Source organism: Caloenas nicobarica, chromosome 2 (assembly GCF_036013445.1).
Source record: "Caloenas nicobarica isolate bCalNic1 chromosome 2, bCalNic1.hap1, whole genome shotgun sequence".
Classification (NCBI taxonomy): domain Eukaryota; kingdom Metazoa; phylum Chordata; class Aves; order Columbiformes; family Columbidae; genus Caloenas; species Caloenas nicobarica.
Window position 1 is genome coordinate 129,135,246 of NC_088246.1, and position 24,432 is coordinate 129,159,677.

At 36.0% G+C, this 24,432-nt stretch overlaps 1 protein-coding gene across 6 annotated transcripts in view; it reads left to right on the forward strand.

The window, feature by feature from the left end:
- The window catches only part of CSPP1 (centrosome and spindle pole associated protein 1), a 67,376-nt gene that overhangs the window by 1,419 nt on the left and 41,525 nt on the right, over positions 1–24,432 (forward strand). For 4 of the 6 annotated variants that reach the window (XR_010605804.1, XR_010605805.1, XM_065629370.1 and 1 more), the window contains exons 2-10: positions 3,590–3,693; positions 5,062–5,158; positions 9,017–9,117; positions 9,817–9,840; positions 12,316–12,396; positions 15,618–15,719; positions 18,890–19,335; positions 23,524–23,625; positions 24,269–24,351. Coding sequence is in view for 4 of the 6 variants with exons in the window: in XM_065629370.1 (XP_065485442.1) it covers positions 3,595–3,693; positions 5,062–5,158; positions 9,017–9,117; positions 9,817–9,840; positions 12,316–12,396; positions 15,618–15,719; positions 18,890–19,335; positions 23,524–23,625; positions 24,269–24,351 (1,135 nt within the window). In the remaining 2 variants the exon portion in view is untranslated. The remainder of the gene's footprint in view (positions 1–3,589; positions 3,694–5,061; positions 5,159–9,016; positions 9,118–9,816; positions 9,841–12,315; positions 12,397–15,617; positions 15,720–18,889; positions 19,336–23,523; positions 23,626–24,268; positions 24,352–24,432) is intronic. The other 2 variants (XM_065629371.1, XM_065629373.1) reach the window with 1 other exon arrangement.

Genomic DNA, 24,432 nt, shown 5'->3' on the forward strand with positions numbered 1-24,432 from the left:
CAAATATAGTACACACGGTACAACACATGCAAATAGATGTTTTGAATATCTTGAATACAGACACGTGCATTATTAAGTCAATTTGAGCATAGATCTAATAAAAAGATAATGTTCAAACTTATTGTGTTGAATATCTATATCCTTTCTATTGCCTGGTGTATTTGGTTAAGTTGTAGTCTGCCTGGCTGACTAATTACTCAGAGTTGCTTTTGCGAAAACTCCATGTTCAAAAGAAAAAAAGATGGTGAAAAACTAAAATCTTCTTGAAAGTGAGAATCTGTGAAATATATTTTATGGGATACTTTCAGACAGTAGTTTGATATATGGTAGCAGTATGTTTAATGCAATTTCACTTTGAATAATACGGTGTTTTGGGAATGCAAATACTTCCAAGATTTAAAGATACAAGAGCTAAAGGGAGAGTTGATAGATCTATGCTACGAAACATTTTTTAAAATAGTATTTACATAATATTGTGTTAAAAACAAACAAACATGAAAAATATGTTGTTGCACCTTGTAATTTTTGGGGCATATGGTTTATCCTTGGGTTTTCAAATGTTTACAGCATGTCCTGACTTGCCCTTTTGCTCTGTGCATGTGCCCATGGACCCATGTCTCCAAGCTTAGTTTTGAATCTGCCACTTAGTAAATATAACAATTGCAAGGGTCTAAAGTGCACAAAATGCATTCAGACACATTGCTAAACTGAAAATAGATTGTTTTATTTTGAATTGAAATGGTTTTATAATGGCAGGCTTTACCTGGGTATGTTTATGCAGTCATGTGAAGCCAGTTTGAAGTTAATGGTTTGCTGTGAGTTTAGCGCTGTCACCTCCGAGATAGTTCACTGCATAACTGGGGACTGCAGTAGCAACTCTTTTTAGGTATAAATGTATTGTTTCTTTATTGCGGTTAGTCATGATCTCTTTACTTGATACAGTAGATGATAAAATTGATTAATATTCTGTAAGATATTTGTGTGTGCCTCACATTCAAATTGTCAGTCCTTTGCCTAGGATATTTAACTTTTTTTTTTCATTCTTTTTGAGTGTAATATAACTTTTTTGCTTATCTTATAAAGTTTGTACCCTTGCATATTTTAAGCAGATCAACTCACGCAGAAGGGTGTAAGACATAAAATGTCTAGCTTTTTTCTCAGAGGCATTTGGCCACATTTCCTGGTTATTTATCTGTATTAAAGCTATGCTGCATCAACAGTGCTCTAGCATTAGTCGTTTTAGTGTTCTCCAAGGCCTGGAGTTATGAGCTTTCTTTACACCAACTGAATTGCCTGTGTAGTTCAACTGTAACCGTTTTGTCTTTGTTTTTTAAATTATTATGTGGCTTTTTTGAGAAATATGATAGGAGTGCAAAATGCTAGAATATTCATTGTGTTCCTAGTGCTAGATGGAAACAATACTGTGAATATTCCTTCCCTTGTGTCATCTCCCAGAATAGGTCTGGTACCATTCCAATGATTTGGAAACAATTCTAGAGTTTATAAATGTTATTGTAAATAGAGGTAAGAAATGCAGATGTTACAAGCTTTTGGGAAGGCTTCTCACAGTGCCTCCTCCTATGTGTGGTCATTTTGCTCTTGGTGGCTCTGCAGCACTGGATAGATGATGAGACCAACTTTTAAATTCTTTAGTATGACAAGTTGTTTTGTCCATTCAGAACGTTTTTTTTTTCGTTATTCTTATGTAACCTAATAGGCTAAATAAAATTTATCAGTGCCTGGAAACTTAGCCTCTTTTAGATTTCTTTTATCCTTTATCAGTGTGCAAAACTAATGAGATTAAAGATTTAGGGCAAATCAGACGGGGGAATTTATTTTTGGAGTTGATTGTCCTGTATTACCACTAGGAGTTGTAAATAGGTTGTCCTAGTTCTGCCTCCTTTCTAACAATATTATAATTTTATATTAGGAATCCAACTATGGCATTAATGTAAGAGAAAAAGTTTAAAGGAATACATTTTAAGGAATACATCAAACAGATGTATTCCTTAAATTAGCATGTAATTACTTGAATTCATCTGGTGGAATTTTGACTCTTTTTCTCTTCATCTTACTTCTAGTAAGCATTTATCACAATCTCTCTGGACACATTATTTTTTGTTTACCCCTGTAGTATCTTATTCTGCTGGTCTTTGAGGACTTTTTTTTTTTTTTTAAAATTCTTGATCCTTTTCCTGAAAGTGTTTTGTAATATACTTTTATCATTGGCCTGTTGTTTACTTCATACAATTTGTGGGCTTTTGAAAGACAATGAATTAGCCTCAACAAAACTGCTGTACAACCTGAGTTTAGATACTGGATATGATGGGATTGCTTAGGAACCTGCACAAGCAATCCCATTGCTTAAGTTGCGTGGGTAGCGTTTGAGGGATTTGAGGATCATAATTTTCTTCTCCGTTTCATGCTTTCTTTAAACGTGGAACATAACATATGGAGGCTTTTTTTATCTGTATGCTTGGTTTTGCAAAACTTCTCCAGTGAAATCAGTAAAAATGCTGAGCGGAGTTTAGGATGAGTAGGCTTGTATGCAGCTATTCTTTTTGTTTTCCTCTTTCTTCTTTCCATGGTTACTTACTATGCAGCTTTGCAGTAGTTTATTTTTGGTAAGACTATCTGAACAAAGAATATTTGAAGTCTGAGTGTGTGCCTTAACTTCTGTACAGTTCCACTGTAATGAATTTGATTCACTTTGATTTTTACTATGAGGTTATCTAGGAGAAGCAATATACAGTAAGTGGCATAAATAAGATGATAAAATTTCTGCTCTGAAGGGCTTTCAGTTAAATATGCAAGATGCACAACTAATGGAAGAGACGTGATCTGCTGTTTTCTTACAGATGGGTGGTGTGTCTGATTGTAACTCAGGGCTGCCTGATATCGACAATAATTGCAGAATTGTAGCTGTTCTTACTGCCTCTGCTATTTTATTGGTACAGGAGATAATGATACACTGAAATATACTCCAGAAACACTATGCATGTATTTTTGTGTTTTATGGGGTTGGTGTTCTATTGTGGTGTTTGGTTTTTTGTTTTTCTTTTCTTTGAATACACTTGGTGGTTTTTTAAGATTTCTTATGGTAGTAAGTGAAGCACAGAACTGATTGTATGATTTGGTCTTTTCAGACTATATGTATATTTTGCACTTTTTGTACTTTACTATTCCTTTTTTCCATTTATTTTTTTATGTTGTCTAATTTTTATGTTATAATTCACTAACAATAGCTTGTGTTATTGTGTAGTGAAGGGCCATTGGTATAGTTCCAGCTAAAAAGCCCCCAACTCTAAAACACTTTAACCAAGTTAGAAAAAAAGATTAGAGAAATATCTTCAGTTTTATAATCTGGAATCTTTGCATTTTCTCTATGGTGAAACATCAACTAATGTCCTCCATGGGTGGGTTTCCTGAGTCAGGTGTTTCATTGATTCAGCAAACATCTTAAGGCTTGTAGTTCTGAGGGAGAAACTTGAATATTACTGAACTACTGTCTTAAGCAACTGCAATTGAGCTTTAAGTTTTTGAGGTTCTGATGTAGAGGAAATGTTCTATGTCTTTTCTATAACCTTAGAAATTATGGCGGATGATTTAGATAAATTTATTGAAGATCAGAAGGCCAAGTTGGCACGAGATAAGGCAGAACTTGAAAATGATCCACCTTACATGGAAATAAAGGTAAGAGTATTAAATACGTTTCCTGAATTTAAACACTTATGTTGCTAGGGTCTTGATTTAAGCTTGCTTTTACTGTGCTCTTAAAATAACATTTTTTGTTAAAATATATATTAAAGATTTATCTATTCAAAGGAATTTCTAACTTAAATACTTTGTAGCTATATTTATGTAGATTTTTAAAGACGTTTTTGCCACCAGGCATACACAGTAACATTTGTGTTTTACAAGTGGGAAACTCTTGTAAATGGTTATTATTGTTCCTTCCCCCCTCCCTCGGGAAGCTGCTCAGCAGGGATCTGTTCTCTTCCCACTCCAGAGTGTTAGGATGGGGATGGAAGGTGTAAATATCCTCAAAATTGCTGTTATAGAAACTAAGAAATACAAAAGACTAATTACGTAATCCAGTCAATGAAACAAAATCTGTTCTTATCACAGTTTTCCTATTAGAAATTTTATTACCTAATTCAGAAGCTATAAAGATTTTAGAATTTGTGGGTCGTCATTAAGTTGTTTAATAGTGCCAGTACCTGGCAAGAAGCTATATCTAAATAATTCAAATTAGCTAAGTAATATGGTAACTAGATAAAATCCTCAGTAAAAAAAGGAGGTTTGATTTGTCTGTTGTTTGACTTACAAAGTCCCAAACAGCTTGAGCTTTTAACAGCAATTATAATATTGAGTTTTCACTCCCTTTTTAATTTCATCAGAAAGTTATGGGAATTCATATTTCCCCTTCTTTGCGTAATATATAAGTATTTTTACCTAGTTACAATGGTTATCTCTGGAAAGTTTTATTAATTCACTCCAGAAAGTTAATTCTTAGGGAGCTGTGAGGAGTCAAGCTTCATTTAGTTTTGACTCCTCTGCTTGAGGCAAGTCTAAAGAGGAGGAGAATGTTTCCAGCCTATAGTTTGATAAAGTCCTAAGCTGTGTGGTGTAAAGGGTAGTTACAGGGAACAGGTGTGTTTAAACTTGCCCTGTAATACCCTGTAATTCTTCCACAGTTTCATGCAGGATGCAGTACCTCAAATCAGCTCCCATAAAAAACCAGAGATGATATGTGTAAACTATGAAACAATTGTGGATTATGACGTGGTTTATAACATGAAATATGTTGACAATGGGTATTCTTGTTTATGACATTAAATATATTGAATATATTGAACTAATAATTCCTGTGTTATAAAGGAGAACTACTTTTTTGGTAGTATTAGTGAAATGTGTAACCTGTTCAATGTGTTAATCAAGCATCACCTACAGTCTCTCTATTGTCCAGTGCTAATATAATAATTATGTTAATAATGTTGTTCTTTTATGTGATATTTCTTTTACCTTGTGATGCAGCAAAGCATTTTGTTTCATTTTCAGAATAAGGAATCAGAGAAGCTTTCTCAGACTAGCAAAATGTTAATCTCCATGTCTAAAGAAAATATACCTCCAAATAGTCAACAGAACTATCCTTCAGGTACAGTATATTTGTTTATATGTCTTCTAGATTTAAGTAGCATTTAATTACCTTAGAGAATTTTTGGAAGAGAATTGCTGGTTTGGATTTTTAATTATAAGAAGGTCATTATAATTCAAGTGCATACAAATTCTTAAGTTTTCCAAATGTTTTGGGATTGTGTGGAATTATTTTTTGTAGTTATGCTTTTTTTAATAAGGAAAATATGCCAACCACTTTGTTTTTCTTCTTGCAAAAGTAACTCAATTTAAAACAAAACAAAAATAAAAACCAAACCAAAAAGCAGCTTGCCAGTCCGTGATAGATTATCGGTCCTTTCCTGTTGTATTTGGGTGGAGCAGAATGTAATGTGCCAGCTTTCCTTACTTGTCCTACCATCTCCTCTCTGTAGGCACTGCTGTTTTTCCATAGTTACACTTGTGTAGCTCAGGTTTGTCTTGACAGCTCTAGAGCTTTTCCGTATCCTATTTCCTGTCAGTAGGCAACTCTTGTCATGTGTAGACACTTTGGTTTTGTACCTCATTAGTTTTCATACTGTGCTTATTGTAATTCTGTAGTAATTCTGCAGCTTCCAGTGGGAGTAAAAGCTGTCCCTTTACTTTAAAGAAGATATGTCAGTAGATATTTGATGTTGATTACAACATCGCTTGCTGCCAGAAGTCATAATAGATAAACTTGGTTAGAGGACAGCACTTGAATAAGTACCTATCTCCCATTTTTGGCACTTTGATCAGCAGATTAGTCCTGGTGTTGATGTTTCTTTGTTTAACTGGAAACATGCAATACAGTACACAGTAGTAGTATCCCAATGGCTTTGACTGACCACCACATAACAGTTACGCTATTTTAATGTCAAAATAATTTTATCTCTCATTGGACAGCTATAATAGCACATTTAATTATGTATTTATTATTATAAATTTGACTTACTGTTGACACCCAAATATAGTAATACACATATAATGAAGTATTACAGATGGGGGCTTTCAGGTGGTTTTAAATGAAAAGTGACAAATAGGTATTTCTATAATAATAATTTGGGCACTGACACATTTGGCTGGTTCTGCTTTAAAGCAATGTAATTTCCTTTGGATTAAGTCAGACAGGGACTTGTTCCTTGGTAGCTGCTCAGTATATTCTATAGTTCTAGCAGCAGTGTTGAGGACCAGGCTGAATGAAGTTACAATTATTTCTCAACATGTTAAATACAAGCAACCTTTTATGTAAAAATGCATTTAAAATCTTAACCTTTTACTAAGAAAAAAATTATCAATGTGATTGTGTGTGATTAACAGAATGTGAATTGTCAAATAAATACAGCAAATACAGAATATTAAAAGTAGAAAACCAATGAAAAAGAAAGTGTATCTCTTATTCCAACAGAAGAATTCAGACAAATTGTGCACAAAAATATCATGAATCTATGTTAACTGGAGTATTTTTGCCCTGCTAGGCTCTCCTAAAGCAAGTTTTTGAAGTAGGTAGTTTTGAAATATCTTCAGTATCACTACCTGTAATTGTTCTCTCAGTGCTTTTCTGGTGGCCAAAAAAAGGTCTTCTGTAATGAAATTAATCCCTCTTTTGTTTGAATGCTTTATGTATTTGAATGAAAGCGCTTGATTTAGGCTCTACAGAGGGATCTGGACCGGCTGGATCATTGGGCTGAGGCCAATTGTATGAGGTTCAACAAGGCCAAGTGCCGGGTCCTGCACTTGGGTCACAACAACCCCAGGCAGCGCTACAGGCTCGGGGAAAAGTGGCTGGAAACTGCCTGGGGGAAAAGGATCTGGGGGTGTTGGTTGACAGCTGGCTGAATATGAGCCAGCAATGTGCCCAGGTGGCCAAGAAGGCCAACAGCACCCTGGCTTGTATCAGGAATAGTGTGGTCAGCAGGACCAGGGCAGTGATTGTTCCCCTGTACCCAGCACTGGTGAGGCTGCCCCTCAAATCCTGTGTTCAGTTTTGGGCCCCTCACTACAGGAAAGACATTGAGGTGCTGGAGAGAGTTCAGAGAAGGGCAACGAAGCTGGTGAGGGGTCTGGGGGACAAGTCTGATGAGGAGCAGCTGAGGGAACTGGGGCTGTTCAGCCTGGAGAAAAGGAGGCTGAGGGGAGACCTTATCGTTCTCTACAACTACCTGAAAGGAAGTTTGCCCAGGGAAGTGGTTGAGTCACCATCCCTGAAGGTGTTTAAAAGACATATAGAAGAGGTTCTTAGGGACATGGTTTAGTGCCAGAGTTAGGTTATGGTTGGACTCGAAGATCTTGAGGGTCTCTTCCAACCAAAATGGTTCTATGATTCTCGCTGTTGTTTTTCTGTACTGAATTTTACTGGCTCCTGTGAAGTTATTGAATGAATCTTCACTCTGACGTGTTAGTTGCTTTTGGTTTTTTTCCTTGTTTCCTATAGTTAATCCAAAAAGAATTTCATGTGGAAATAAAAGGCAAGAACAAGTAGCTGCAAAAACTATTTCCTCTTCTGTATTCTATTCCTCTTTACACTTACCCCTTTTCTGAGGGTTGAAATGGTACAGTATTTTTTAATGGAACTCACACTTGCCTTATGTGCAAAATTAGGAGAAAAGTAACTTTCCAGTTGGAGAAGAACCTCCCATGCAGATTTTCGTTAGTAGTTGAGCTCTGCAAGCCATTTCAAAATAGCGTATGACATATTTAATCAGGTATTAGGTCCTTTGATTCTGCAGAACAGCTGCCTGACTCCTGTTTTGACTCATGAGGACACATTCTGACTTAGCTGAAACTATCTCAAGCCAAGCCAGCTAAGTGTATCTGTTTCAGGATCAGAGTGATTCCCAAGTTAGCCATTTTCAGCATTTATAGAATATCATTTTTACTGTATGGACACCAATAGATGCCCTAAACATTTAAAATACAGGAGTCAAACAAATTACCGTGCAATAAATCGGGACTGATATAAGAGTAAATCTTGAAAATCTCCCTCTGCCCTCTTACTCCATGCTACTCATTTTATACAGACCACAAGATTTAGACATGCTTTCAGAGAGACAATAGGAAATAAAAACCCCAAACAGTTGCAATGTATGTCTCTTGTTGTGTAGTTTTGTGGAATTCATTAGCTCTCTGTGGAGAGTGGTGAAAGTGTCTGCAGAGGTGGGCTTCTGGGCTGGAGAATATTTCTTATAATGTACTTTAAAATGTATTTAGGGAACAACAAACAATTTGCATAGCATTATATTTTAACAGTACAGCTGTTACGAGACCTGACAGTAATCTTGGAAAAGTACTAAATGTGTGTTTTGGGTCTACTATAACTAAAAACACTGAGGTGGAAGGAAAAAAAATCATAATTATTATCATATGGTCAGGTTCCTTCTAGTTGTGTGGAAGCCAACATTTTTCACATGCTTTGTGCTGAATAAATAGCTTGTTGCTTTCTAGCGTGAAGTATGTTTTCTGTTGTGTGATAATCCCAACTTAAAACATCAGAGTAATTTAGAAACTAACGTGTCAAAGGAGATTTCTTTTGAAACATACATTGACAACATAAATAGTACAAAATAACGTAAATATTGTATGTGTTCATCAAACTATCCAAATAAATTCAGTTTGTGTTCCTTTTTTTTTTTTTCTGGTGGGGAGAAAAAGCACAAGGACTAGAGGAAAACTAACATCCATTTTTTTTTCTAGAATGCTTTCCACTCAAATACTCATATAGAGGAGGTGGTTTTTATTTCAGCTGCTTTGTAATTACTGGTTACTTTTTTTTTTTTGGTTACTGACGTCTAATAAGCATCCAGATGTAGCTTTTGAAGGATGTGCTTTGTATTGATACAAAATAGTAGAATAATAATAATATTTAGTGGTGTTAAACTTTCAGGTGACTATGGCTTGAGTTTACCCCTTGGAGAAGAATATGAACGAAAGAAACATAAACTCAAAGAGGAGCTTCGACAAGATTATAGGCGATATCTTTCTCAGGTAAAGCTTCTTGTCTGGTTGCCTGAGTCTTTTAAAATTACTCTCATTTTAATTGAATGAGAATTAATAAAATCTGCAGAAAATCTTTATAAGAAGGCATTTATTATGGGCAATGGCTGATTTTGAAGACTCAAGTAAAAGTAATTTCAAAATGTCACCACTGGGAAGGGTTTTGTGCTTCTACAGATTTAATTGCCATGAGACTACATATTACTTGGTACATTTTACTCTGAATAGTTTTATTTATTTGACTCTGCTTCTTTCTAAGTTTCTTCTTAATTTAAAATACAGTCTGTTCCTTCCTTAAGTACTTATGTATTCTATGATCTGTAATTCAGGTAAAAATATTCCTACAATTAATGTGATTCTATTTGACAGCTTATTTTCAACTTCACAAATAAAAAAACCCCTTTAATGTGCTGCTTAGCATGATTTATTAAATGTCACAGTAAATGTTAAATTGAAATGATAGGTATGAAATGTTATAATCTTGTGAATATTCTGTATCCCTTCTTAGTCAAACAGAAAAAAAAATCAGGAACCAAATAATTTGTGTTGTCTCAAAATGCTAATTATCAGTTTCTTTATTTCTTAAAATGAAAGAATGGATAGGCTTTAAGAAAATAAGTCTCTTTTGTCAAGTCAAATATTTTTGAATGAAAGGCTCATTTTGAATAGTATCTTTTCCCTGACTTTTAGGGTATTTCACAGGCAAAAAGAAAGGTAGGGTGCCTGCGATACCTTTTTTTTTCTTCAAATTAGTTGCTTTTTGCTTTATTTGAAAGCTTTGTGCTCTTTGAATTAAAAAGAAATCATTACTATTTTTTGTGCTTTGTGTGTTTGTGCATGCTGTAGTGATTAGTCGTGATTAACAGCATTGTTTGGTTTGTGCAAAATGATTGCTTTTATTTATTATTTTCTATTAATCAAGACACTTGTTGATTTTTTTTTTTTCCTTTGCAATTGCTGTTGTTGCTGCCTAATGCTGACTTCACGGAAGTTTTTCAGTAGGCATTTGCTTAAAGGCTTATCAGTTACATAGATGTTATGAGTTCAGATTTTTTATTCTTGATACGCACACTTTAGAAAACTGGAATAAGATAGTAAATTCTGAAATATTATAATACGTCATCAGAACGAGAGTCAGGGCTTTTTTCTTCCCTGTCACTGTGAAATCTCATCAGTGGTGCTTAGGAAAGCAGTAGAGCTGGTTATTTAGCACCTAGTGGCCAGAATGGAAGCCTGCAAGTATTTTGAGGAAAAAAGAATACCAGAGGCACATCTTTGCAAGCTTTGTACAGTTACAGTAATTTTAAATTATTTTTATCATTATACTATCATGTATATATAATTTTCAAATCTAACACTGTCCATCCAGATTGTTCAAATTAAACAACTTCAGTAACAGGCCAGGAGGTAACATTGTAGAAACACAACATTCTGGTTTTTGGGGGGCTTTGAATAACATGCATATGATACAAATTAACTATATTAGCATGCACTAGAATTCCTGAATAACAATAGCAACAGTAGAATTAACTGGCTGCTTAACCTCTAACCAAAATAATGCTTATATAATTTTTGCTTCTTGTTTAATCTTAAACTTCAGATTCTTTTCAAAATTAGAATAGTGTTCATGTTTCGTAATTCTCAGCAAAGTACCCAAATAATATATATTTTTACATTAATTTCTTGTGTTTTATTCTCAATTGAACTTCAGTTTTATGAGGTTAGGTTTACATGTTTGTTTTGTTTTTGTTTTTTAAATGCAATACATGTTAGCTATATTAAGCTTGTAAGGCCTGAGGAAGAGATGGGACAACAATGTCTAATTTATTTTCCCTTCATAAAGAGAGAATGCAACTTTTAGCAGCTCTCATAGTGATAATATTTTTATTAATAACTCATTTAGTCTCACTTATGTAGAATATGCAATTTCTTTATCGGCTTCTGATTTTTAGCAAATCCCTTTTCAAGATCAGAGGTAAACTCTACAGATGTGTTCATAATGTGAAAAGAATTATGTAAGAATGAGGATTACAATTTATTTACTTTGACTAGTAAAAGTAACTTAGTTCTCCATATTAATCTAGTTGTCTCAGTACCTGAATATTTGTGTGGTTATGAAATTCCTTAAATCTTTTAACATGTAGTTGTGAAATATAATTCATAATGATGTGGTTTTGTACTAGAACAGGTAGAACTCTTATCTGTTGACACGCCTCTGAGCTCTTAAGCTACGTTACAACATAGATAATGGAGGGAAACTATGCTGGTGAAACAGTGTATCTAACCCATTCCCCTCATCAGCCTGTGCCACACAAATAGGTGATCTTTTTATTAAAGATAATTAGATTTATAAAACATAGTTGATGGACTAAAAATGGCCTGGGGATGCTCTTAGTGAATGAGTGATGTATGAAGAAACCACTAGACCTGGAAGCCAAGGGCCTGTTCCCGCACTGGTGTTTGGTTTGAAAGGCTGATACTTTGACTTGTTGTGTGGCCCAGTTCCCGAGCTGCAACCCAGGTAGCTATTAATACATGGAGCAACAACACCATGTTCTCAATTGAAAGTTTTGTTCTGAAAGTGACTGATGATCCATAAGGAATGACAAGATTTGGTGATGGGTCATTATCCTGAAAAGTCCAGCTGTTGTAGAAAACAGATAGTGTTGAGATGCAGAGTGGTGACTGTGCTAGTGTTAGCATGAGTTCCATTTGTTAAAATAAGAGGTAGATGTAAGTTTTCTGCAGTTAGAAAAAGCAATTTTTCGTCGTGAGGGAGTGTGTTGGGAAATTCCTCTTATGCTTGTACAGATGCTTGTGCTTATGCTTCTTGCTTACAGGAAAACTGAGTAATAGTGGGGTTGTTTTGAATAAAAAAGTACATTTTTTTTAATGTATGCAGAGACTAAATTATGTAATTCTTGAAACAGTGTAACAGGGAAGAGGTGATTAACACTTTAAAACTCAAACTTTTGAAGCATGACAAAGACCTGTACTTTCTACATTCCTTGACCTCACTTCATTTGTGTGTTTCAAGAACATTTACATTTTCAAAATGTGAAGGTTGTCTTTGGTCTGTTTCATTACATTGATCAGATTTATTTCTGAAAAGAGAATTCCTAGCAACTATTTAGGAAGTAAGATTTGATATTTTAAAACATATTGAATGTTGTTTTTTTTTTAATGTAGAAAAATTACCTGACTACTGGTGAAGTAGATCCATATACTCAGGGATTATCTCTTCCTATTGATGAGCGAAGGTCTGCCAAGGTAAATATCTGGAAATTAAGTAAGTGGTGTGTAACTTGAAAATTATCCTGTTGTGGCAAAATTATTTCCGCTTAAGGTTTTTTGTTTGTCTGGGTTTTTTTTTTTTTGTTTTTGTTTTTTTCCCCAATCTTTAAAAATGAACATTTTTAGAGGTGGTCATTAGAATCATTTTCAGAAAAGTAAAATATTTATACTTTGTTTTAAAATTTTTGATTCTACGTTACCTGTACTCTTAATTTATATACAATTAGATGTGTAATTCTATACTGATGCTAGTTTGAGGTTTACTTCTTCTCATTCACACCTGCAGGGCACTTGGTGTGTTCTAAAGCTCTACTGGTTGTGCTTGGGTTTTGTTCAGCAATAAATACTGATCTAATAAGGGACATTGTTTTTCTTATTATTAGGTATACTTTTCTAATTTATTACTCTTCTTACTGCAGCCTGGGGGTAATTTTAAAAATATTTGCTTGTAGTTGTTTCTACAGTGATATTCTTATCAGTTCCTGTCAGAACTAAAGGAAATTTGCTTTCTGCTGTACACAATTTGATTTGAAGTCTTTGTGTACATTTAACCTACCTGCTTATCATCATGTGATATTTTTTTGTTTGACTGGATAAATCCAGGAGTCTGAATAAAAGCTGATCTGGTATTTCACGTATTGCCTGCTGTTAATATAGGAATCTTCCCAAGTTCCAATCTTCCTTTGAGAGTACAGATACTAATGTGTTTTTCAAAAGAATGCATTCTCTCTCTGTGTTTAGCTGTTGAGGTCTCTTAGCATTTTGTGGTCTTGCTTTCATATGTTGGAGAGAGGTACCAGCCCTAACAGTCCCTCTGCTGTTGGAGGTTCATGGAGGTTAGAATATGAAGGTGCAACATGCATATATGGATTTTCTTAACCTCTGATCCATTCCTCTGATGCATAGTATGATTCTGTGAAAGCCTGAATTAGCCCTACAGGGGTCGCATCTCCTCCTGCCCTCAGGCTGTCGGCTTTATATTCCCAGTTCCTTTCCTGTGTCCAGTTCTGGGCCCCTCAGTTCAAGAAGGACAGGGAACTGCTGGAGAGAGTCCAGCGCAGGGCAACAAAGATGATGAAGGGAGTGGAGCATCTCCCTTATGAGGAAAGGCTGAGGGAGCTGGGTCTCTTTAGCTTGGAGAAGAGGAGACTGAGGGGTGACCTCATCAGTGTTTATAAATATATAAAGGGCGAGTGTCATGAGGATGGAGCCAGGCTCTTCTCGGTGACAACCAGTGATTGGACAAGAGGCAGTGGGTACAAACTGAAACACAGGAGGTTCCACTTAAATACGAGAAGAAACTTTTTCACACTGAGGGTGACAGAGCACTGGAACAGGCTGCCCAGGGAGGCTGTGGAGTCTCCTTCTCTGGAGACATTCAAAATGTGCCTGGACGCCTTCCTGTGTAACCTCATCTGGGTGTTCCTGCTCTGGCGGGGGGATTGGATTAGATGATCTTTCGAGGTCCCTTGCTGTGCTTACTTACACTTTCTGCCTCTCTTCTGCTGGCAATAATGTTTGGCCATATGAGGAGCCAGGTGAGAACTTAAATAAGTGAAAATTGCTGTAATTAAAAAAAAAAAAAAAAGCCCCAAACTCCAAATTATACTTGCAGCAAGAATGAAATGCCCAGGAAGGGGAAAGGATCCTCCTCAGTGACAGCATTTGTGCTGAATTTTTATTCAAGTTCTCATCAACTTAGTGTTAGCACTTGCGAGTATTCGCGCTGAAAACACTGAAGGATAAAGTATCTTTGATTAATTCTGTGGAAATTAAAGACATATCTGGACTGAGAGTGTGTCTGATCATTGATGGTTTTATATCATAGCAGCTCAATTTTTGGTGACGTTTTCTGTACAAGTATGTTGAATCCCTTTTACTCATTTATTTATTGCTGTTGTAGAACCTAAAAGCTACCAGAAGATGTCACACTGTGCCCTGCTAAATGGTTAGTCTCTAGAAAGATAATGATTAGAGGTTAACATTTGCATTTTGGTTTCCTCTGTTAGGTAAATTGTGCAGTCACACAGCATATTGCATTTTCTGCTGTGTTTTGCCACCTGTTAAAGACAGTGCTAGTTTCTCAGCTTTGGAAAATACCCCTCAGGCAGTTTTCATAGATATCTGCAGGTTTTATATTGTCACTAGCAGAAAACCTGTAGACACAAATTTTAGTAAAAAAAAAAAGTTTTAGGGAGCATTGGTCTCATTTGCAAAACTATCACTAAGCTGGTATTTCTATGGTGAGTGACATATAAATTATTTTTGTTTGAAATTTATTAATGGGAAAGTAAATTTATATATGATGTGCAGATTTTTAATACCTTTTGTTTTTTTATGGGAAAGTATTGCAGTGGAGAAGAGCATGATTTGTAATATTGTAATATAATTATTTTTCATTTATAAGATGGTTGGAATGAGGTCATATAAGAGGTGCCCCAAGCTCTAAGCATAAGGTAATAATATCAGGAAATAATGCAAGTTAGAGTTTGCTTTACCTGGAGATTTTTGTATTTCATATGATATGATTAGGCTTTTGATGTACAGACCTGAGCAAACTGGTTATAAATGTCACCTTGCAAAAGTAGCTAGGACAAGGTGGATAGATAATGGCTTTTTAGTTTTTCTTGCATTCATTGCACTTCTGACTCTTTTCGCAGTCAGTTTAACTGCTCATTCGAATTTGATAGTTCAAGTTATATCCTAGGCTATAATTGACACATCTTGTCTATACATGTATTTGTTGTCCTATTTTAATTATGAGTGGAGCAAGTCACAACTAACCTTAACACCCGCCCCCCCCCCCCAAATGTTAAAAAGTCATCTATAAATACATTCAGATTGGAAGTTAGAAGGTGATTTCTAATTGTCAAAGGAGTGAGTCTTTGGAACAATTTTCAATAGTTCCAGCAGGAGGAAACCTAACTGGTTTTAGGAACGAACTTGATATACATTAGTGTTACTGGGGACTAGACTTCATGCCTGAGAAGCTGACTTCTACTTACAGATTTCAGATCAAGAAAGAGTACTATGTTTAAGAATGAACCAAAACCTTTAAGCCTTATTTATACATTGCAAAGAAGGAGGAGTGCAAACACACAGCTGACATATATTAATTTAATACTGCGGTTTTATAAAGTTAAAAGCCACTCCTCAAAAATGCAAATTTTTGATGCCCTTTTCAATGTCTGTTTTAGGAGAAACTACGGCTTGAAAGAAACAAGGAGTACAATCAATACCTCAGGGATAAAGAAGAATGGAATGAAAGGCTAAGGAAATTAGGGAAGAAAAACGCAGAGGTAACACAGTTTTACTGAAGCTGATACGAAGAAGAATATAAACGGTCTTGTCAATAGTTTTATCATTGATGAAGACATACAAAGTAAAACAAAATAAGCAAAGCATGTTGTTTAATTAGGCCATGGTTTTATTAATATATATATAGCAAGTCGTGGTTGTGAGTCATACAGTACTGTTCTTGATTCCTACTTCAGATATGTCTGTCTGGTAGAAAGATGCTTTCATTCTTCTGTGTGTCTGAAGCAAGTCCCTGGATTGTTCTTGGTGATAAAAGTGGTGGCCAAAAAAGCTGCCTCTTTGGACAAAATGTTGAGCTCCACACAGTGCTCCTTCACTTTTACTTGTAGCTGCTTTTTCCTCAGTGCTAGCTGTACAGTGTATGGTGCTGTGCAATTGTGAATTTAAAAAAAAAAAGTCTTTATTACTGAAAATGAGCTAGAGACATGCATAATTACAGTCAGATTCTGAGCTGAGCCCTTTGATTTGTGTGGCTGAAGACAGCTAAGCACCACCCAGCCGCTCACTCACTCTCCCTCCACGGTGGGATGAGGAGTTTAATAGGTAAAACAAAAGCCACGCACACAAGCAAAGCAGAACGAGGAATTAATTCACTACTTCCCATGGACAGGCAGGTGTTCAGCCATCTGCAGGAAGGCTGGGCTCCATCACGAGTAAGGGTTACTTAGGAAGACAAACACCACAAACCTGAACCTCCCCTGCTTCCTTCTTCCCCCGACTTTTATTTCTGAGCATGATGTCGTGTGGTGTGGAATATCTCTTTGATCATTGAGGTCAGCTGTCCCAACTGTGTCCCCCAGTCGACTTGCTGTTGGGGAGTGTGAGGAGCAGAAAAGGCCTTGGCTGTGTGTAAGCAGAACTGCCTTACTTCAGTGATGAACTGCAATAATTTGGAACTCTCATCTCACGTGGGTTTGATTTAAGAAGGCCTTCCACTTTTTGTAATATGGAAATTCTTAAGAGTACCGTACTGTGAAAGCTAGGTTGTTCTATGAAGGGACTTGTATTTCTACTTGCAACAGCTGGAAGTTTATTGTCTTACAGCAGTCAGCAAGTGCAAATACCCATGTATTTATAAGTTCTGTCTAGAAGATTGTATCTCGTCTGTCTCCAGAAAGACTGTTTTCTTGTGAGAAAGATCTTTTCCTCCAAGTGCATTGGAGTGTAATGTAGTTGAAAACTATTTTAATCTGTGAAGACAGATATAAGGCAGTATTCAGGCATCCTTTAGATGTCGGAATTCAATATCTGATTCTTATTGGCCTCTTCAAGGATTAGAGTGCTGCGCAGCAGTGATCCCTAGGAATTATATGGCAAAAATGCAGCTTACGTTTTTGAATACTGAATCTAAACACATAGAAAAATCTTTAGAGCTTTATAGGCATTTATGTTTCCTCAGCTGACTTTTCTAATCAATTCTATTTAAGGAGCCAGGGTTTTTTCTTTCTTCTTTGTTTGTCATCCCGTTGAACTTTTATGTTATTTTTCTATTGTGTAGAAAAAATTTTGCTGTTAGAAAAGAAAAACAGGAAAAAAACCTGGTGAGGATTTGTTGAGATTTTTGCATCTCTGAGGGATATCTGACTTGGTGTGATAGTCAAATGAATGTGTCTCATGATTAACATGTGGCCTCAAAAGTTTGATCCAACAGTTTAGATAATCATAGGATAAATTTCAGTTGCAAGGACCCTCTGGAAGTCATGTAGCACAATCCCCTGCTAAGAGCAGGGTTAGCTTCACAGTTAGATCAAGTTGGTCAGGTGTTGTCCGGTTGAGTTTTGAAAGAATGGAGAATCCACAGTTCCACTGGACAATGTGCCGTGCTGCTTAACTGCTCGATCTGAACTTCTTTCCCTCCATATCCCATTGGAATTTCCTTTGCTGTAGCTTGTGACCATTGGTTATTTGAAAATCATGATATTGGCATCTCTGTAACCACCCATTAGGTAGAGACTGCAATTACTAGTTCCTCCTGCCCCCATACATACTCCCCTTAACCTTCTTTTTCCAGGCTGGACAAACCCAGTTCTGTCAGCTTCTCCTTTATGAACTCAAGTGCCTTAACCATCTCTGTAGCAATCTTCTCCGTTTTCTCCAGTTTGTCAGTACCCATGGGGAGGGGTGGGAACTGGACACACTGCACCAGAACCTGAATACTGGATAAATACTGAGCAGAGGAGAAGGATCGCTTCCCTTGACCTCCTGAAAACCCTCTTGCTAATGCAGCCCAGGATGTGGTTGGCTGTCACTACTGCAAGGATGCACTGCTGATTCGTGTTCAACTAGTTACCCACTGCTAACCCAGGCCTTTCTCTGCAAAACTGCTCTCTAGATGCTCAGTGCCAGCCTATACGAGTGCCTGGTATTATTTTGTCTCAGATGTGGAATTCTGCATTTCCCTTTGTTGATCTCCGTGAGCTTTTTGTCAGCGTATTTCTCCAGTTTGTCAAACCCCTTCTGAGTGGCAGTCATACCCTCTGGTATATTGATCTCTCTTCCCGCTTTGGTGTCATTTGCATCTTTATTTTTCATTACATTTTGTAAATTATGAGTTACTGTTGTCTTTATTCCACAGATGAGAGATTAGTGCACAGAAATACTACAGGATTTATCCAAAACCATGTTGTTTGCGAGAACTGTGCTTTGAACAGTGGTCCAGTGTGTCATAGGGTTGGTTTTTATCCACTAAGCTGTCCTTTCTCGTAGAGACATCTACTGGGGAACAAAGAAATAGATTAAGAAATGGTCAGGTTAAAATGTGGTGCTCAAAGCCAAGTAGTATTACAGACTTGCGTGAATCTGGTTAGAATAAAGATATCGAGTCTCTTGATGAGGTATAAAGTTCAAAGTGTTTTTTGATTCTTTGCACCTCTGAATCTGAAGGTCAAATTGGAGTTTGTAAAAGGCCTGTTCAGGATTGATAGCCATTCTTCTGAAAAACATTATGTAAGAGAAAGAGTGCTTTTTTTTCTCCTCAAGAAAAATAAAATCCCTAGCTTTTAAGCCTTCCTTGAAGTATTTTTCCTGCTCACCTGCTACCTTTTCTCCAGTATCTGTTTAGGGATTGTTTGAAGAAATACATAATCAAATTTTGCTCAGTGTGATTTGTTTATATTCAGATTTTTTAATACTTTTTTTTCCCATTAAACAGAATGGGATGGACAGGAATAAAAACCCGATTGCTGTTGCCAGGCCCCAGCCAGAACTACAAACAGAAGTACAGCCCTGTAATACAGGTGCAGAACCTCCCAAGAAGGATGCCTTTACTTCTACAGAAGGTTATGAAGAGCTGCTAAATAAGAGATGGCTGGAGGAAGACAGGTATCATAGGTTAGATGATGAGGTTGAATTAAGAAATCGACTATTCAGTAAAAGACTTGATGAAGATTTGGATGTTCCCAGTCGAAGATATCGTGGATTTGCTAGCCAATCTGTAATTCCTATGAGGAAGCATCACAGATTTGATGAGGATCGTGATTTTGGTAGAAGATACTACAGAATGGACTATGATCCTGAGATAAGTGAAGAAATGGACCCTAGATTTAGATGTGAAAGCACTTATGACAGAAAAACTCCCCGGATTTTTTATGCTGAAAGGTATTCTTAATTCTGTTTTCTCCTTTATTTCTGTAGTGCTTGTTGACTGACAGCCATGGTTTGCTCTCATTGAAAATTAGGCAGGATTCACATGTGAAAACAGGATTTTTGCACTTACTTTAAAAAGGAACTTTGCAATAATTTTTAGAAGAAATATTATAAAGTTGGACCAGTACCTAAGACTAAATATCATTTGTTAAGGAGCGTTTTATATATTATGGCAAACCAAGGATACTAGAGAAATTACCCCAGAAAAATAAGTCCACAATTATTTTTTCATGAAAAGTAGTTTGCCAGAAAGCATGTTGTATTTGAGAGCAAACCCCTGCTCTGGGAACCCAAGACTGCAATGTATTTTCTTAGCCTGTAATAGTTATAGCAAGTCAATTTTTAGTTTAGATTCCAAAATTGGTTTGAACTTCAATTTTTGGTACATGCCGCTATGTGTTAAAAATGTAAAAATATAGTTTAAAAAAATCTTTTTTACTGCATGTCTTGCTAAATGGCAGACTTTAAACATATGTATAGTTGAACCAAATCCTGATGGTGTTAGTAGGTGCTAATCTCAGTAATAACTACACGATTTGAATAAACATTTAAGAAAACCCAAACCAAACAAAAGGTGTTTTAGACAAATCATTCAAGAGGAAAACTGATATATGTACTGTTAATAGATAGTCTTTACTGTGTTAACTGATAAACCAGGTTAGTTACTTTGACATAAATTGTTAATCTTTCTCTTCTAGCTCCCTCATTTAAAACAGAAAAAAAAAAAAAAGCGTAACCATCTCAATCGTTCAGGGTTAGGCAATCTGGTCATCTGCTCATATTCCATTGCAAGAACCAGTTGCTTTCAAAAACAAATGGGTTGTGGTGTGAAGTAGTACCAAACTTTAAACAGATGTGTTTTATACAGCTAAATTCAAGTGGAATAAAGCAGTAAAGTTTCTTGTAAATAAATTTTTAAAAGGTGCTTGAAGAGTGTTCATTTGTTCAACTACAGATCTTGAGAACCTGAGTATTGTAGATACTTTTTTTGTTTTGGTGTGTGGTTTTTTTGTGGGGGGTGGGTTTGTTCGTTTGGTCTTTGTGTTAAGCTTTTTGCCAGAATTATTTTACTGCAGTTGCTTCAGTGAAGGAAACACCACAGTCTTTCCCTTTTTAGGCAAAATAACTTTTTTTTTTCCCTAGAATTAGCACTTCTAGAAAAAACAGAAGGCAAATTGTATCACTCTCAACAGTGCTAAATATTACGATCGTGTTTTGTTGTTAGTTGCTGGTGGACTGGTTAAATGATCTTTTGAATCATTGTTTGCAGGGTTAATTTTCTGGATAGTATTGCAAATTAATAATGAGCAAAAACAAATCCCAAAATGCTCTTCTACTGCAAAAACATTTTTTAAATTGAATGAAGTCACGTTCCTTTTCCAGTTTCAAATGCCAACACAGTTAGAATAACTTTTCTACAAAAAGAACTGTTGATATTCTTTCTCAGCCTTTTTAAAAAAAAAAAAGTAGGGGAATTAAGTAGCTGTGGAGAAAATGAAATGCCTGGAAGTATTTGGGAGATGCAGACTAAATAAATGGGTTATTTCAGAGTTTCAGATTGTATGTTCAGATGTGCTTCTAAAACCGTGTATTTATTCATGCAATGTTTCTGAAAAGGACTAGGAAATGGAAACAGTGGTTAAATAGATAGCAGGAACAAGATTGCCCATTTTCTGCTGAATGAGATTCAAGGAAGAGAATGCAAAATACAAATTTTGTTCCATCCTGTAGCGTAATATTAATAGAAATGAGCAAAGGGGGTTTTAGGGTAGAGTCGTCTTATCCTACAGCTTTTCAGAAAGAAAAATATTAGGAGCTTGACTTGGTATCTAACAAAGATAACCAAAATATCCATATTTTTGAGACTAACAGCAACATTAATCCTCTATGGTAATTAACACCATAAGGTTCTCTTTTTGCTAGGTAGCTGTTTGCCACTATGTGATGCAATTGGCACAAAATCTAATATTTAAATAAAAATGACCATTTGATGAAGTTTGAGGGCTTATTTTGTTTCTCAAAGAATATATACAGAATTAGATATGTAAAATATCAGCAAGGATGGTGTTTGAACCCACAGTAGGTGGTATCATGTTGAATAGAAGTATGCTAGTTCTTAGTTATTCCAGAAAACACCGATGGTGCTTATATAAACGTCTGTGACCAGTATATCACTAGGCAATTCACTGCTTATTTGGAGAGGTCTCTGAAACAGTTGTAGTTCCAGTTTTCTTTTAAAATAAAGTACAGAAAATAGTCTTATCTTTGTTATTGCAAACTTGGTGCATCTTCTTAAAAGAAGTTGCTGAACCATCACCTGAATTGCCTGAACTGAAATTTGTACATAAAATTAAGGTTTGGGGGTTTTTTTGTGTGTGTAATTTCTACTTTGCTGAATTTTTATTGAAAATTATTTTTTTAAAAATTAGATGTGCTTTGTAATCTAGTATTTTTTTGTCCTTTGCCACATCAGTCTTTTCTTCAAGGAGAAACACATCTATTAGTTACTGATGGCTCAGCTTCTGAAGAGTTAGCTTTTTTTTTCTTTTTTTTTTTTTTTACATTTCAGGCAAAGTTGATTTTCCCAGAACACATTTGATTCATGACAGAAACTAAATTCATAAGGAGCATAATTTTTATTTGCTGTACTAAACTTTTTATGTTTTTAAAAGTGGCCTTTATTAATTTGGAGAGGCAGGTGTTTATAACGCGACCTTTCAGAAAGGTTTCTGTTTCGACAGAGGCACAAGGACTGTGGCATGTTTCAGCAAACAGAAATGGTGACTGGAGAGCGAGAGGACGTGCAAAGTGCTCTGGTTCTGATGAGTGAAATGCTTTAGTCCATCCCCAGCAGTCAGCTCTGCCCTATAAACACGATACAAGAGCTTCTTGATGGAATTGGGCTGACATGGCTGGCCCTGCCATGCTAAACTTGCTGCTTTTTACAAAAAAAGTTGCATGTTGAATCCCAAGGTTTGTTTCTTTGCTCCCTCCCTGCACTCTCTCATTGCTCTATGGACAAAGCTTTCTCTGTCCTGCCTGCTTTTTGGTCTTATGTGACCAGTCTTGTAAGCAGCAGATTGATCATTATCAAAAGGATGATTTTGATCATGGAAGAAGATCATGTTGTGCCAAGAGGATGGATGTTGTTCTTTCATGTTGTTCTTGTGGGTTGCTAAGATGCCAAACCAATGTTTAATAATCTGCTTGCATCCTTTTGCCTTTCATTATTGGCTTTTATTTAAATTACAGAGATGAGCAGAGCTGCGAATCTGTTTAAATAAAATAATAAGATGATAAGTGAGGTTTTTTCTGTTTATCTAGGTTTTTGTTTGTTTGTTTGCTTGCTTAATAGGAAATCCATGGTTCTGTCCAGCTTGGAAAATATATAACGTTCTTAGCGTCTGTTGGGTACTTTACTTTTCACTGAATACCTGTTCTTGCCTTATTTTATCAAGATAACTTGAAGTCCTCATGAAAGAGTAGTTAATTTGCAAGGCAAGAAAAGCCTGTAAATTCAAGTACCCCAGACCTTTTCAGGAAAAGGTCCCTTGTGTCCATACAATTTTTGGCACCTTTGGCTTTATTTGAAGTTTGAATTACGCTACTTCACATGTAAGATAATCCAAATTTTAGCTCCTGAATTTTTGTATTCACCATGTTACCTGTCTTTTACCTTGATCAAAAGTCACCTCTCTCTTTTAAATGGTATCAGATGCATAGTGGAGGATAGGTTGTCACTAAAGCAGCTTTTCATATCTCAGTTGACTATTTCACCAGACTTGCACAGCAGCTATGTGCTGAAATCTGTTGTAGACATTGTTGGCTGCTGGGGATTAAGAGCAGCAAGATCTGTTTCGATTAATGCAGTGTGCATGCCGAATGCTCTTCAGCTCTGAAAACTCTTAACCAGGCTCAACAGATAAAGGTTGCATGAAAGCAGACTTGGGAATTCAAACTCTAGACAAAGAGCTGCCTTGACAATGCTAGCAAAGGGAATTATTTCTAGAAATTTTGTGTGATATGTTCAGAACAGTGTGCAATCAGGCTCAGGATCCATTTGCACAAAACTGCTGGACCTTCCATTTCAGATTTGACGTTTTTAGGCAAACATAGCTGAGTATTTTCTATTTCTTTAAGGCCCTATCTGGATGGAATAGTAAGAGATCTACCTGCAGATTATGAAGATGAATTAAAGGAGAGAGCACGTGTGCAGCAGAGCTCAAGAGCTGGAAACTCTAGGTGTGGTATACAGCCTATTTTTCTGATAATTGCCCTACAAAATCATGGCAAAAGGAAAATATTTATTTAAAATCCCTAATGTGTTGTCTGAAATGGCTGATGGTTTTTCCTGCAGCTAGGATATAATAGAACAAGAAAAATATGTTTCCTTTGAGAACAGCTATTGAAGCTTGCATGCCAGTTTTCTTTTTGAAACAATAGATCACGTTCTCCAACCAAAGTCTTTTAATTGTTAGAATAATGTGGAATCCTTTTTTTGATAGTAGTTTTAAAATGCATTTTTTCCACTACTCATGGTTTTTCAAGTCCTGAAGTGATCTAAGTGGACGAGGCAGAAGCAGAACACTTGTAAAGCTCTTAAACTCTTGACTGGCACCACTCAGTCTGTCAACATTGTCGAAGTGCTCAACTGAGTCCGTGTTTCTGATGGTTTCAGACACCTCAGGCAAATGAGAACTTGAGAAACGCTTTTTTGTCAGGCCGTCTCTTCTCTTACTTGTGATATTTCTTTGGATTTTAGGAAAGCTGTTTGTCATAAATGTATCACATAAGTGATGTAAGAGCATCTATCATGTTTCACACAGACTGCAAGTAAATTCTCAAGTTTGATCTTTACATTTGCTTTTTTTTTTGTCTTTGCCAGAAATCAGGTACAAATTAGTTCTTCAGCTAATGAACAGGCCAAGTCTGCAGCTGAAACACCGTGTGCAACAGGCCTCGTTCTTGGTATGTATAAAAAGCCTGACTAATGACACAGAGTTAGCCTTTCTTTGCATATTTTATTTTTCTTTGGGAATAATTAAAAAC